Source organism: Lathyrus oleraceus, chromosome 2, assembly GCF_024323335.1.
Source record: "Lathyrus oleraceus cultivar Zhongwan6 chromosome 2, CAAS_Psat_ZW6_1.0, whole genome shotgun sequence".
In the NCBI taxonomy this organism is placed as follows: Eukaryota; Viridiplantae; Streptophyta; class Magnoliopsida; order Fabales; family Fabaceae; genus Lathyrus; species Lathyrus oleraceus.
The window spans coordinates 3,452,431-3,465,936 of record NC_066580.1 but is presented as its reverse complement, the minus strand read 5'-3'; the positions used below and the strand labels follow the sequence as shown (position 1 = coordinate 3,465,936).

The following is a 13,506-nucleotide window of genomic DNA, read 5'->3' as shown; positions in this document are numbered from 1 at the left end:
TTTCTTCATTCACAACTTCATTTGCCGGTGTTGATTCATTTGTTAGTGGTACTTCATTAGTATTTGCATTTAATTCAATGATATGATTCAATACATTTAAACACTCTTCTCCATCTTTTGGTGGTGATTGTGAATCTCCCAATGATTCAAGTGAGGTACTGTATGACATATCTACAATAGAAAAATAAATAAAACCACAAGTTCCATTAAAAAAATCATTAAAATTTTTAAATAGAACATAATAAAAAAATTCTCATAACAGAGTTATATATTTAGTTCAAACCAAGAAAAATAGATTCAGAAAGAACATATACAAAACAAAGAAAATAAATAAAATCCTCATAACAGAGTTATAGTTCATTATATACAGGAAGAACATATTCAACATATTCAGAACACAGTAAAAAATGACAAAGCTACTAAAACAATCAGATGATGAGAATAATAATATTTATCTCTATTGAAAAAAATTGTTGAATCGGGAAGAAAGAGTTAAAGTTTTTTTTCTTCAGAATAGAGAACAAAGACTGAAAATACGTAATATGAAAGATGAAGGAAGTTCTCTAAAACCTAAAATCTAAAAAGGAATACTAAAGGTTTTGCTTTTGGAAAATGCAATACTAATAAATGGACATATTTAAAATCTTAAAAATAGTTAATAATAATAATAAAGTCAAAAATAATATAAAAGGATACAAATTAAATCATATAAATGGTACAATATTTAAAAAACGTTATTTTTAAAGTGGTAGTTTAAAAAACAAATTTAGAAGTAGTTTAAAATGGCACTTTAAAATTAAAAGTCACGGTGCATTATGTTTTTTTTTTGAGTTAGAAGTATTTTACTTTGTATAAAAAAATGTCACAAGTGTTTTTTTAAATATTTAATTTGATAAGTTAAAAGGTTAAAATCTATACATTATTTTCTTAAATGATACTATTGAGATATATGATTTAAAAATATTATCTATATATATATATATATATATATATATATATATATATATATATATATATATATATATATATATATATATATATATATATATATATATATATATATATATATATATATAACCGAGTCGACTCATGAACATAACGAGTCGAACTATACATAGCTCAAGTTCAGCTCATTTATTTTACGAACTTAGTTTTGAGCTCAAGTTCGACTCATTTGGTTCATGAACCAAGTCCAACGAATTAATTATCGAATCGAGTCTCGAACTATTTTCGAGTTGGTTTGGTTCATTTCCAGCCCTAGTCGTCACAAATTGTTAGGTTTATGGTTTTAAAATATTGTGTAATTGAATCAGGTTTATAATTCTCTTTGTTTGTGGGTTTGAGAATTTTGAGGCCTTTGTTAAGTACAACTATCGCAAAGAACTTATGTTATTTGTGATCAGTTGTACTTCTAAGGCAATATCTTATCAAAGTTTTGAGGTAGTAGAATCATTTTTTAGGGACCGTTGCCTCAGGGATCATGCACCACATAATCCAACTGTCCATTTGATTTAATGGTCCTTGGATGCTTGATTTACCTTGATCTAGTAGATGCTATGGTGTGACCACACTAAGATATCAAGATTCCACACAGTTCTTCGGTTATGAAGGCCTGGTTGGATGGATCTAACAACTTTGGGTAGATGGACAAGTAATGAGATATCTGAACTCTCGTACCTACTATTGTGATGTTGAATGAATTTTCCCTCTAAGTCGTAGCTGAAGAAATTAGGTTGTGGCTTATTTCAATGTTATATAGGTTGAGTCATTTTTTCATAGTAGCAAGTACAACTATGATCTTTATTGGGGTCCTAACTAAGTAACCTCGGCAAGAGGTTCCTGCTATCAAGTCAGGGTCTCTTACATGGAAGTGATCACAAACATATTGCTGCTCTCCTCGGGAAGTGATAGCATTCTAAATGATATGGCCTTCATGGTGAGTGGTTTCAAGGATGGAAGGCGGTTTATTCTTTTAGACTAGTTTGAGACCTTTTTTTTAGGATGAGGTAATTATTGTTGCCTGATCTGGTGACCGTGGAGGTTATTGGCTGAGAAATCCCTCAGTCTTATTCAAAGGACTCATAAGACAAATGTATTTGATTCTCCCAACTATTTGGGTATAGATTGGGCTCTTGAGATTGTGTAAACTTCTTGTTTGGTGATGCGATGTAACATAAACTCAACTCTTGGCATCCCACTCTTTTTCCCACATAGCTTTTAGCATTGTACCAAATTACTCTATTATCTTCATCCATCAATAAGTTTCCTCATGCATCATTTACTTTGTTGCAATGCTTTATGAGCATATTATATATGTGTGTGTGGCAGTATCTTCTCTCATATGGTAATGCTCAAGGTATTTCCTCATCCACCCTCCCCATATTTTGTTCATTCTAGAATATTATTTTAAGTGAAGTGGTTTGATAGCAATTACCCCTCTGAATGATCTTGAGTTTGAAAATAGGAGTGAAATATTGTGTTGTTCATCCCTATAACATGAACTTGAAAGGTTGGATATATGCTCATGTTATTTACATGGACTCACCATTTTCCCTTTATATGGACAAGCTCTTTCACTGTCCTCTAGGTGGACCAATAGTAGGTTCCACAATGGAATATTTAAGATTGTATATACACATTGATTATCTTGGGACGACGTCCATGTATTTTGAACCAGTGGAGTGATACCCCTTCAACCCTTTCTTGGAAATGAGGAATCCCTCATAATGTCATTCCTCTCATAGACCCCTTTTCAATTGCATTCTCATGTTGGTCTTACATACAAGCATTTTAGTACCTTTATGCATACCTTGAGATTCTGGTTTGTATTCCTATTTTCTTCCCCATTTTCAATCATGCTTGGAAAAAATTTAGGCGTTGTAAGGATTTTTTTTGTTCTAACAACCCTAGAAATCTTCAGACCGTTATGTGTTTTCCCTGAATATTTAAGTATTAATATGCAATTCTCATACCTCTAACATTGACCTCTCATGATATGATTTTGTGTTCTTCTTAAGTACCATGTCTTTCATAACGATGTAACCTTTCCCAATCAGCCAAGGTTCCCTCAATGTTGGTTCGAGGGCCACTTTGAGAAATCTCAATAGAGTATGTCCTTTGAAGTTACAGATATGTTAATACTCAATTTATGTTATCTAGATGTAATTAAGAAGTTCATCAATTATTTGAATGAAATAGATCTTGATGAAGGAGGTTCTGGTAACACGACGATGGGAAAGTGTCGCATAAATACCACCTTATAAGCCCCAGAATGGTGAAAGATTTTGCCTTCACTTACTACTTTATTCCTGCCAATACCCCCCACTTTCTTTAATTCGTACTACCAGATGTTGATATTGATAGGGAAATTTATTTAGCCCATATAGGTTTGTTAAGATGCCATGGTAGAGTATTCCTTATGCTTCCAAATTGATGGCCCTGACATGAGCTTTGTTTACTTCAGATGCAAAACTTTCTACCTTTAAAGAGAGGCTTATGGGTAACCTTGTCAGATCATGTAATGAAGGTCATTCTTATGTGGTAAAGGTTTATTGTTTAAAGAATCCCCTAGCTGAAAAAGAAAAGAAACTTTCCCATAGCGTTGGTCGGCTTCAAAAGATCAACAAATGCTTCAAGCTTATCAAAAAGAGGTGATAACTTTGAATGATATCCAAGTCATGGGGGACCAATATCTCAAAGGTGAAGGGAATCATTGAGAACAAACTTATGGGCTCAAGGAAAAAGTCTATCTTTTACTGTAAAGAATGACAAACTGCATAAAGATTGAATGAAGATGGGGTATCTATTTTAAAGTTTGGTTCCAAAGTTTTGATATTGATGTTGCTCAATTTGCCTTCTTAAATCTCGGTGTGGAATGAGTGAATGCTTAAGTTATTTTGGAGTTATTTTGTATATACCATATTTCCTCTTATATTTATTAGTTGATGTTTTGATGGGGTTATGATGTATGTACCTAGGGGTGGAAAACATGTATGTCCTCCCAGTTTTAGTCCGCCCTATAAAATGCCACAAAAAAATGGAGTGGAGATGGGTTATTATTATTGAGAGTGTGATCCTAAAACTTTGGTTTTCCCTACAAAATAATGAGGTAGGGATAGGGCGGGCATACAGGCCTTGCACCCCTAAAGTCTAAAAGTAGCGGAAATAATTTTTAATGCATGTGCCCGCAAAAAATATGGGTGGGTAAGGCAGGCATATTAGAGGGTGAGTGCCTAAAACCATGGCCTGCCCCGTGAAAAAATACAGGCAAAATAGACATGTCCTTTTTTTCCACCCCAATATGTACATGGTATCCCTTTTTTACTATTCATCTTGGTTTCATTTCCCAACTTCTAAAGTATTTTGTGGCAGCCTTTTTAGGGCCACATATTTTGTTTTCCCCTTTATTATATGATTTTTAGAGTATCTCTCTGGGAGGAGCTTCTCTAACCAATGAATATATTTCATCTTCCCTTTATCTCAATGCATGGCTTGAAGGAGGGATGGATATTTGAGGCAACCACTCATCTTGTCAGAGGCTAATCAAGAAGAGAGGTTCCCTTACCATCTTTGGTGGTCTACTCGCGGGTTTTATTCATCCTAATTCCTCTTTATTTTATAATCCTAAAAGTACCACTTTGTTAATTTTTTTGTTTGGAAAGAATATTGCCTAAGAGATCCATGTTATATGAAGTAGCTTCTGATTGTTTTTTCTCAAATGGAAGATAAGGACTCGGGTCAACCTATGTTCTCTTTTTCGGCCGTGTCTTAGATATTTTCCCTATAAGTATGATATGATTTTACTATCATAGACCTGCTTTTTTCTTAATAAACTGGACAAATTTATCGAAACAATCAAGTAAAAATCATTAATAATTGTACTTAAAATGCTTCAACAAACATGTCAATAAATAGTTCTTAGATTTTTTTTATATGGAAGGATGCCTTTAAGATTCTTTCTTGTCACTTTTAAATCTTGCGTCTTTATCTTCCCTTTATGGAGTATTTCCCCTTGGGGTCTTACATTTCCTACTCAAAAGGTTTTTTTTATTCGATGGTTTGTCGTGACTTCTTGATATATCAGAGTCATTTTTAATCTCTCATAAACATTTGTCAAATTCACGTCGTAGATTTCGTAGAGGAGGCATACTTATGCTCGTGGGTCTGCCCTACCCTTCCACGGCCTTACCTTTATGGCACTTCAATGAAGCAAGGAAACACAATTTCTTTGTTTCTAAATTGTCCTTGAAGAAGCCCACCTTGCTTTTTACATGTATGATATTTCATCTTCAAATGGATTATCGAGGACACTTCCCTTAGAGCAGTTGATCTGTGGCATCCTAAGATGCAGATGTAAATGAACTTTAATTCAACTATATGGAATTTGGTCCTTATTGTATTCCTAGACTTCTTTCATCCAAACATTAGCAATAGTTCAACATAGCCCTAAATTCTGGTTGTTTATAGATTAAAACCTTGAAGGTTACACTCGTTGTAAAATATCAAGTCATTGTGTGTCAATTATTGGGCGTCAAACAACTCTTAATATATGATATCATAAGAATTCTCCTAGTTGACTAAGACTTGGACATGGAGGTTCGAATTAAATTGATTAACTCTTGATCAAAGAATGACAACGGGGACAGCCTCTTTTTCTTAGGCCTTGGATCATACATTCCTATTGGATTCATCGTCTCTCTCAATGTCCTCTTTATTGAATTGCAAGAGGCTTGTTCATAATTGAGGAATCCCCTAATACCACTTTGATGCCCTTTAGTGGCTTCATTCTCTTTGGCCTCCTCCCCTAAAGGGAAATTAATGGGGAAATCCTCTTATGCCTGGAAAATTTTCTCCCCTACCACATTTATGATAATAAGGATATTCTCTCATTGAGAGAACATGTCATCATAAATGTCATATGCTACGAGCATATGTTTGTTGTCCTGTCTTTTGATGATTTCTCCTCGAGACCTTTGCACTTTCATATCTTTTTTTCCGGAGAAGCAGACTTGAAAACTTGTCATTGAAATTATTGGGTTATTTTATTCCTACATTTTCAACAAACCTCGTTCTTTTTTTAAGAATTTGAATGGGCAAATACCTCTTCATCTTGTCGTCTACATCCTTCACTAAGACTGCCTCTTCGTTGAACTTCTAAATGTAGCTCCTCAGTGGCACATCCCTTTTTGTCTAATCCCTTCCAGAACTTACACTAATTTTGGCTACCTCTTGGATGCAGTGAAATGGATCGTGAAGCATTTAAACAGTTCACCTCGTGAATTGATAGGTTCAAATTTTATACTTTATATCATGTCATCAGCGTTTCCTTCTGCGTGAAGACAAATAGATTGCACTTAGCAAGTCCCTTCACTTCTCAAAAAAGTGAAAAAGGTATCCACGATTTTAACACTTTAAAAGACTTATCATCCACTATACACGGTTATACCATAAATTTTCACAGTCACCAATGTTTCATAACTCAAGTCTCTTTGTTTGATTTGGATCTAAAAACTCCCAATATTATTTCTTTTTAAATTGTAAATCGTGGCTTATTTTATCAAGGTGTAAATATTATCTAAAAAGTATAATGACATAATAAGGAGTTAGAGACTCTTTTAGGTCTACCAAAACCCCCCCACTAAAATAATCTTATATACATTGTTTGGCACCATCAAAACCCAATTAACAAAATGCATGGTTGAAACATAATTATCACGGATTATGAAACTTCACTTCACTAATTACCTTTTAGATGTTAATAAGTAGAAAAGGGAATGATGAAAGATAGCCTCTAAGAATGCGCACTCTTCAATGATGTATAGTAATAATTATCTCAACACTTTAAAGATTCTAAGATGATAGTTTGGAGATAAGTTCAATGGATTATAAAAGAGAAGAATAAGAACAAGCAAACAATATAAAAACAAAGATGCATATTTAAAATAATATTATAATTAATAAACCAAATTGAAAGGTATCAAAGTGCATGTTAGGTGAAGTGTAAGGCACTACTTGTTGGTCCCTTGCCTTTATTATAAGGTTCTTTCTTCTATTTCTTCTATGCTCTGACTCAACCGTGTGGGTCATTATCTTGTACTATTATAAATATGAGATATGAAAGTGATTAAATAAATTAAAAAAAAAATGAAAATTATAAGATACATTTGAATTACCAAACACACCTTAGCTTTTGCACCCTCATTATAATTACACATTACTAATTTAATAAGGCCTATATAATAATTTAAGAATTGCACTTGTTGAATTTAATTAAAAGATAAACATTTAAATTTTGGAATATTTTAATTAAATGACAAAGTGAGTAATCATTGAAATTTTCTAGAGAAAATAGATTACATTGACAATCATATATTCTATTAAATCAATCTATAAATTTTAAATTATTTATTTAATTTGATATTTTAAAATATTTTGATTAATTTATGTATAATATTTTTTTATACTCAATTTTAAACACAAACAAAGTTTGAAGGTACATATGATTATGCTTCTTTATGTTGATGATGTTTTTAGCCACTAAATTGGCATAAAGATATTAAGTCATCAATGTAAATCCTTTTAGAAGTGGTGCTTAATTAACACTAATCAACCATTTCGGTAGTAGTTATCATGTAATTGTTAGTTATGAACAATGATATCTATGTAAACTTTTTGATTGATTGGAGAGCAGAAAGACCAAAGATGGGAAAAAATTAATAAATCTATAAAACCTATCACGTAAAAATTAATATATATATATATATATATATATATATATATATATATATATATATATATATATATATATATATATATATATATATAATTAATAAATATATATATTATTTTATTAATTTTTAATAAAGCCAGATTATTAAAACAAGTTAAAAGAGATAATATTTAATTAAAAATGCACGAATAACTAACATTGAGTCATGTCAAGCAAAAATTTCTCTAATTTCTTATGTAACTAACGAGTTGGAGATAAGCGGACTCGAACCGCTGACATTTGCCACAGAGTAAATTATCGACTCTCAAGTCCCAACTGATCCTACCATAGAGGTCAACGATAAATAATAACTCTCCAAATACAACTTACAAACTTTCATCCGTACTGTGCTCCCCAAAGAGCAACTCTTCTCAAAATATCAAAGAGTCATTCAAACAAGGATTCTTGTGGTTGGAAGATCCAATTACAAGAGAATCGAGAATGAAAAAACTCCCCCCCCCCCCCACACACACACCTTTCTGCCCGACTCTTTGCTCTTAAGAATGTAGGTTTTAAGTTAAGAATGAGTAATTGCACTTCTCCGACTCTTAAATATATTCGATTGCAAACATGATTCCATATAATTCAAATTAGAAAGAGGTGCAAACTTCAATTTTATCAAAGAAAAACTGTCTTTAAATTATCCATGAATATATTACCATAAATTGATATTTCAAAATTTGTTCTTGAAATTTGATTAACCTTGCACTTAATATATTAGTACTATGAATTCATCGATTAACTTGCATGATTTTAGGTGCGGTTGGATATGTCGACATTAAATATCAAAATATTTAATAATTGTAAACTCGAGAATTGAAAAATACATATAAAAAAATATAAGTCATATAGATCAATTATTCAACATGAAAAATATATCTATCAAAAACAACTTTATCATTACATTTTGTTAACTTATACAATATATAATCAAGATTATACATAAATAGCAGACAAACAGATAATAAGATGCGTCGCTACCTCTTTTGTATAGCCAAATTGATTCTTTTAAAAACTATATTCATTGTCCTAAAAGACACAACATTGTTATGCATGGGTCTTTGCCCTGTAGAAGTTCCGCTACTTCTGATTTTAGAAAATCAAATGTGTCGAAAACAAATGGTATGAAAGCATCTTAATTGTTTGAACACGCTTTCTCATACTTTGCGACTTTGCTTGAAGTGGCTTTAAGAGTTGTATGTCTGAGAAGAAAACCTTCCGTACTCAATCCCACTAGTGAAGAAACTCTAGTCAAGTCTACACATGCATGTTTTCCTCATACCCATCCATATACTAGAATATTTATTGGTCAAACAGTCGATCTGCCCTTTTATGAATCTGTCAAGATTCACATATATCTTTTTCTTCGATTCACATATATCTTTTTCTTCGGATACCTCAGCACACCTAAATGCGTCAAATAAAACATCTCTAATCAAATCATGACGGTATTTGAATCTTAAAAGTTTCTTGCAAACACACTGCACACATGCTATATTAGTTAAATGATATTTATAATTAATTAAGTTTTACAATTAAAATTTTAAAAAATTTATAATTAATGTAATTAATAATTAACACTTATCTCTTAAAAAAAAAAGTGAATGACATAATAAATAAATAGATAAAAGTGTATATCTTTCTTCTAACAAAAGTATTTTGGTGGTAAAAATAGACTAATCAAGACGGTAAGAAAAAGGGCATTAAAGTCAAAGTCAAAATTCTAATAAATAAATCAAGGCCACGTGTGATTATTTATAATACACATTATTATATTAGATAGTGATGTATTCTAATTTTTTGGTTGAATAATGTATTGAATTATAGATACTATATCATAGATGACAAAACATACTACTAACAGGGGTATTTCTGTCATTACATAAAAAAAACTAAAATTGTCCCTTAGCAATAACATCAACACTTTCCAATGGTTGTTGTGTAGTTTCTATATCAATATAAGGGCCATTTCTCATTCATTATTCTATATTCAACTTCATCTTAAGACCCTTCTACTTCACTCTCTTTTCCTTCCTCATAAACAAGTAACAAATTGGTAAGCCATTCATTTTTTCTTTTGCTCTTCTTTTCATGTATATGGTTTTTGCATTTTTGTGTATGCCTATGATCTGTTTGTTAAAAGTTTGCTATGAAGTTATAAAAATCTTAGGACTGTGTAAGAGTTGGTTTGATTAATTAACCATTTTGTTGGCTAATAATATCTATGTAACTTCACTATGCTGTTTCTTCTTTTTTGGTTTGTGAAATTCTTATGATCTGTAGTTTATAAACATCATATTTATTTTTCATCATAATTGGTGAAATATTTGATTGAGGAATTTTTCCTATACAGATGTAATTTTTGTCTGTCTTATCTTTTGAATTTTGTTTAATCTTCTTCCTTTCTAAATTTTCATTCTCTTTTCTTGGTTTGATTAATGTAATTTCTATATAATTTCTTTTCTTTTTTTTTTTTGGTCAAGAAAAATCAGTGATAGATTGAAGGGGTCTTTTGTGCAGTTTTCTTGGAAATTTTCACTAATTGATTCAACTTGTTTCTTTATTCTTTTTTCATAAAAAAAGTAAACAGAGAGAATTCAATGTTTGACTTGCTGTTTGATTTCAATTTAGATGAAAAAGTTGATTAATTGTCAACTGCACAGTGAATCTACAAGTGTGCTTAATTTCTTCAAGACTTGAAAATATATATGTATTTTTTTCTTTTTTATATGCATTGTATGATGTATGAAACTTGAAATTGTTGGTTAACGTTATAGCACTGATTCTGTGATTCTTTTATGCAGAAAATGTCAAATCTGCGCAGAAGAATGAACTTGTAGAGATTAATTATAGTTGAGACGACGGTAAGATTCTTAGTTATTGATTCTAAGATGCAGGCATCGGAGCGACATAGAAGTATGAGTATGTACTATCAACCAATTCAACAAATTGAATCCTATTGTTTGCCGCAGTATCGAAATCTAAATCATCAGCTATACAACAATGATGGAGGCAATGGAACTCAATTCTCCGCTCCAAATTCTTCTGACTTTTACTGCACGTTGGAGTCGTCTTCTGCAGCTGGAAGTTTTGCGGTTTACAACTCTCCTTCGACTGTTAGTTTCTCGACTAACGATAGCCCTATGTCGCAGCAAGATTGTCAAACGTGTCCACAAGATCGTTATCACTCCCCCGATGATACCTATGACTCGCCGATGAGTGGATCGTGTGTAACCGAAGATTTAAGTAGCTTCAAGCACAAGCTAAGAGAATTGGAAAATGTGATGCTTGGTCCTGACTCTGATAATCTTGATAGTTACGACAGCGCCATCAGCAATGGAGCTGGTTTTGTTTCACTTGAAATGGACAGTTGGAGACAAACAATGATAGCGATTTCGAGTAAAAATCTAAAGCACATCCTTACTGCATGTGCAAAAGCAATTGCAGACAATGATTTGCTAATGGCACAGTGGTTGATGGACGAATTACGGCAGATGGTTTCCGTTTCTGGCGAACCAATTCAAAGGTTGGGAGCATACATGCTGGAAGGACTCATTGCACGATTGTCTGCGTCCGGGAGTTCAATCTACAAATCTTTAAGATGCAAAGAACCCGAAAGTACCGAACTTCTCTCTTACATGAACATACTTTATGAGGTTTGCCCTTACTTCAAATTTGGATACATGTCTGCAAATGGAGCCATTGCAGAAGCCATGAAAAATGAAGCCAGAGTTCATATAATCGATTTCCAAATTGCTCAAGGAAGCCAATGGATTTCGTTGATTCAAGCTTTTGCAGCTAGGCCCGGTGGGCCACCGCACATCCGCATTACAGGTATTGATGATTCAACATCAGCTTATGCCCGTGGAGGTGGACTACATATAGTTGAAAAAAGATTATCAAAGCTTGCTCAGCATTTCAAGGTGCCATTTCAGTTTCATGCTGCAGCTATCTCAGGTTGTGATGTTCAACTGCATAACCTCGGAGTTCGGCCGGGGGAAGCTCTTGCAGTAAATTTTGCATTCATGCTACATCACATGCCAGACGAGAGTGTCAGCACTCAGAATCATAGAGATAGGCTTTTAAGGTTGGTTAAGAGCCTATCACCGAAAGTCGTGACGCTTGTTGAGCAAGAATCTAACACAAACACTGCTGCATTCTTCCCGCGTTTTCTCGAAACTATGGACTATTACACATCAATGTTCGAGTCAATAGACGTGACTCTTCCGAGAGAGCATAAAGAGAGGATCAATGTTGAGCAGCATTGCTTGGCAAGAGACTTAGTTAACATCATAGCCTGTGAAGGGGCCGAGAGAGTGGAACGACACGAGTTGCTTGGGAAGTGGAGGTCGAGATTCGCAATGGCTGGTTTCACTCCTTACCCTTTGAGTTCTTTGGTGAATGGTACCATAAAGAAATTGCTTGAGAACTATAGCGATAGATATAGACTTGAAGAGAGAGATGGAGCTTTATACCTTGGTTGGATGAATAGAGATTTGGTTGCTTCTTGTGCTTGGAAATGAGCTTGGTAAGTTCGACGGATTTGGATTTGCTGCAGTCAACAATTCTATGCATTCACACGGTCAGCTTTCGGTGGCAGTTGAATCAAGATCAAACTATCCAGATTTCAAAATCTATATTTTGGTTTTCTAAAATCACAAAATGCATTGAAATTTGGACGGTCAGATCTCATCCAACTGCCACCTACATGCCGACCGATTAGATTGCTAAATGTGGCAAATCCAAATCCAAGATTCAGAGGGAGAATGAAACAGAACCTGTTCTTGTTCATGTTCTGTTCCATTACTATGTATGAGTTAATACCACATTTAATCCAATCTAATTGTCTGTGGTTCAAAAGTTTGTGGAAAATGTAGCAAGCATTTTTCTTTATCTGCAATATTAAGCTCTTACATCATGATCTTTTCTTGGAGAATAATAGAGTTTCATTTTGCAGTTGTGCTTTACTATCGTCAAACACTTGAGTAGTTGTTACCGGTACACATTGGGTGTAAATTTTATTGAAGTTATTTTGCATGCATACAATTTGGTAGGGTGGCAAGTGGACGCCCTTTCCGTTTAGATTCGTCCCGCACAAATCCGTCAAAAAACGGTATGGGACGGGACGTGAATAATTGAGGGTGCAGGTCTATAATCATGATATGTCCAACACTAAAAGTGAGGGCGGGGTGGGGTTGATCCGCGTGCACATCACATTTTAACTAAAAATCCAAAATTTATAACTGCAATAAAAACAGGATAGGATAAAACGGACACATTAAAGAGTGCGAATCTAAATCCTTGGACTGTCCCATATTAAAGTGCAGGGACAACGGACCTCCAAGAGACTAGACTCGTTTTACCACCCTACTATTAGAGTTAAATAGGGTACAACTTGACAAGTATGAGAAAAATATATGCATAATTTAGTGATTTAATATACTAAATGTATACAAGTATGACAAGTATGGCTATATAAATTTTTATCTTTTTAAGCACTCAAATTCTGGATTTTTTTTTAAATAACTATTTTTTTCAAAAAAAATCAAAAATAATTAATAATTAAAAAAAAAAACCAAAATAACTACTTTTAGAAGAGGATACGCCAGATGAATTGGCGCATCCCCTAGGCAACCAAAGGAGGCGCCAATAGCAATGACGCATGCATTGGGCTCCTCATGAGGAGGCGTCAATGCTATTGACGCATGCATTGGCCCTCATGAGGAGGCGTCAATGCT

At 33.3% G+C, this 13,506-nt stretch overlaps 1 protein-coding gene across 4 annotated transcripts; it reads left to right on the top strand.

The window, feature by feature from the left end:
- The first annotated feature begins 9,708 nt into the window (after positions 1-9,708).
- On the top strand, positions 9,709-12,686 carry LOC127117506 (scarecrow-like transcription factor PAT1). Of its 4 annotated transcripts, none has more exons than XM_051047546.1 (3): positions 9,762-9,824; positions 10,573-10,632; positions 10,741-12,686. In XM_051047546.1, exon 3 carries the CDS (start codon positions 10,912-10,914, stop codon positions 12,289-12,291), a length of 1,380 nt encoding a protein of 459 aa, XP_050903503.1. In that variant the 5' UTR covers positions 9,762-9,824; positions 10,573-10,632; positions 10,741-10,911; the 3' UTR covers positions 12,292-12,686. The 4 variants fall into 4 exon arrangements, with proteins under 4 accessions (XP_050903501.1, XP_050903503.1, XP_050903502.1 ...); XM_051047548.1 differs by lacking the exon at positions 9,762-9,824 and adding an exon at positions 9,928-9,944; XM_051047544.1 differs by having other exon boundaries at positions 9,709-9,824; positions 10,573-12,686.
- The last annotated feature ends 820 nt before the right edge of the window (positions 12,687-13,506 follow it).

Excerpts from the sequence above, each read along its gene's own strand:
- LOC127117506 (XM_051047544.1), top strand. The coding sequence starts at position 10,660 with ATGCAGGCATCGGAGCGACATAGAAGTATGAGTATGTACTATCAACCA.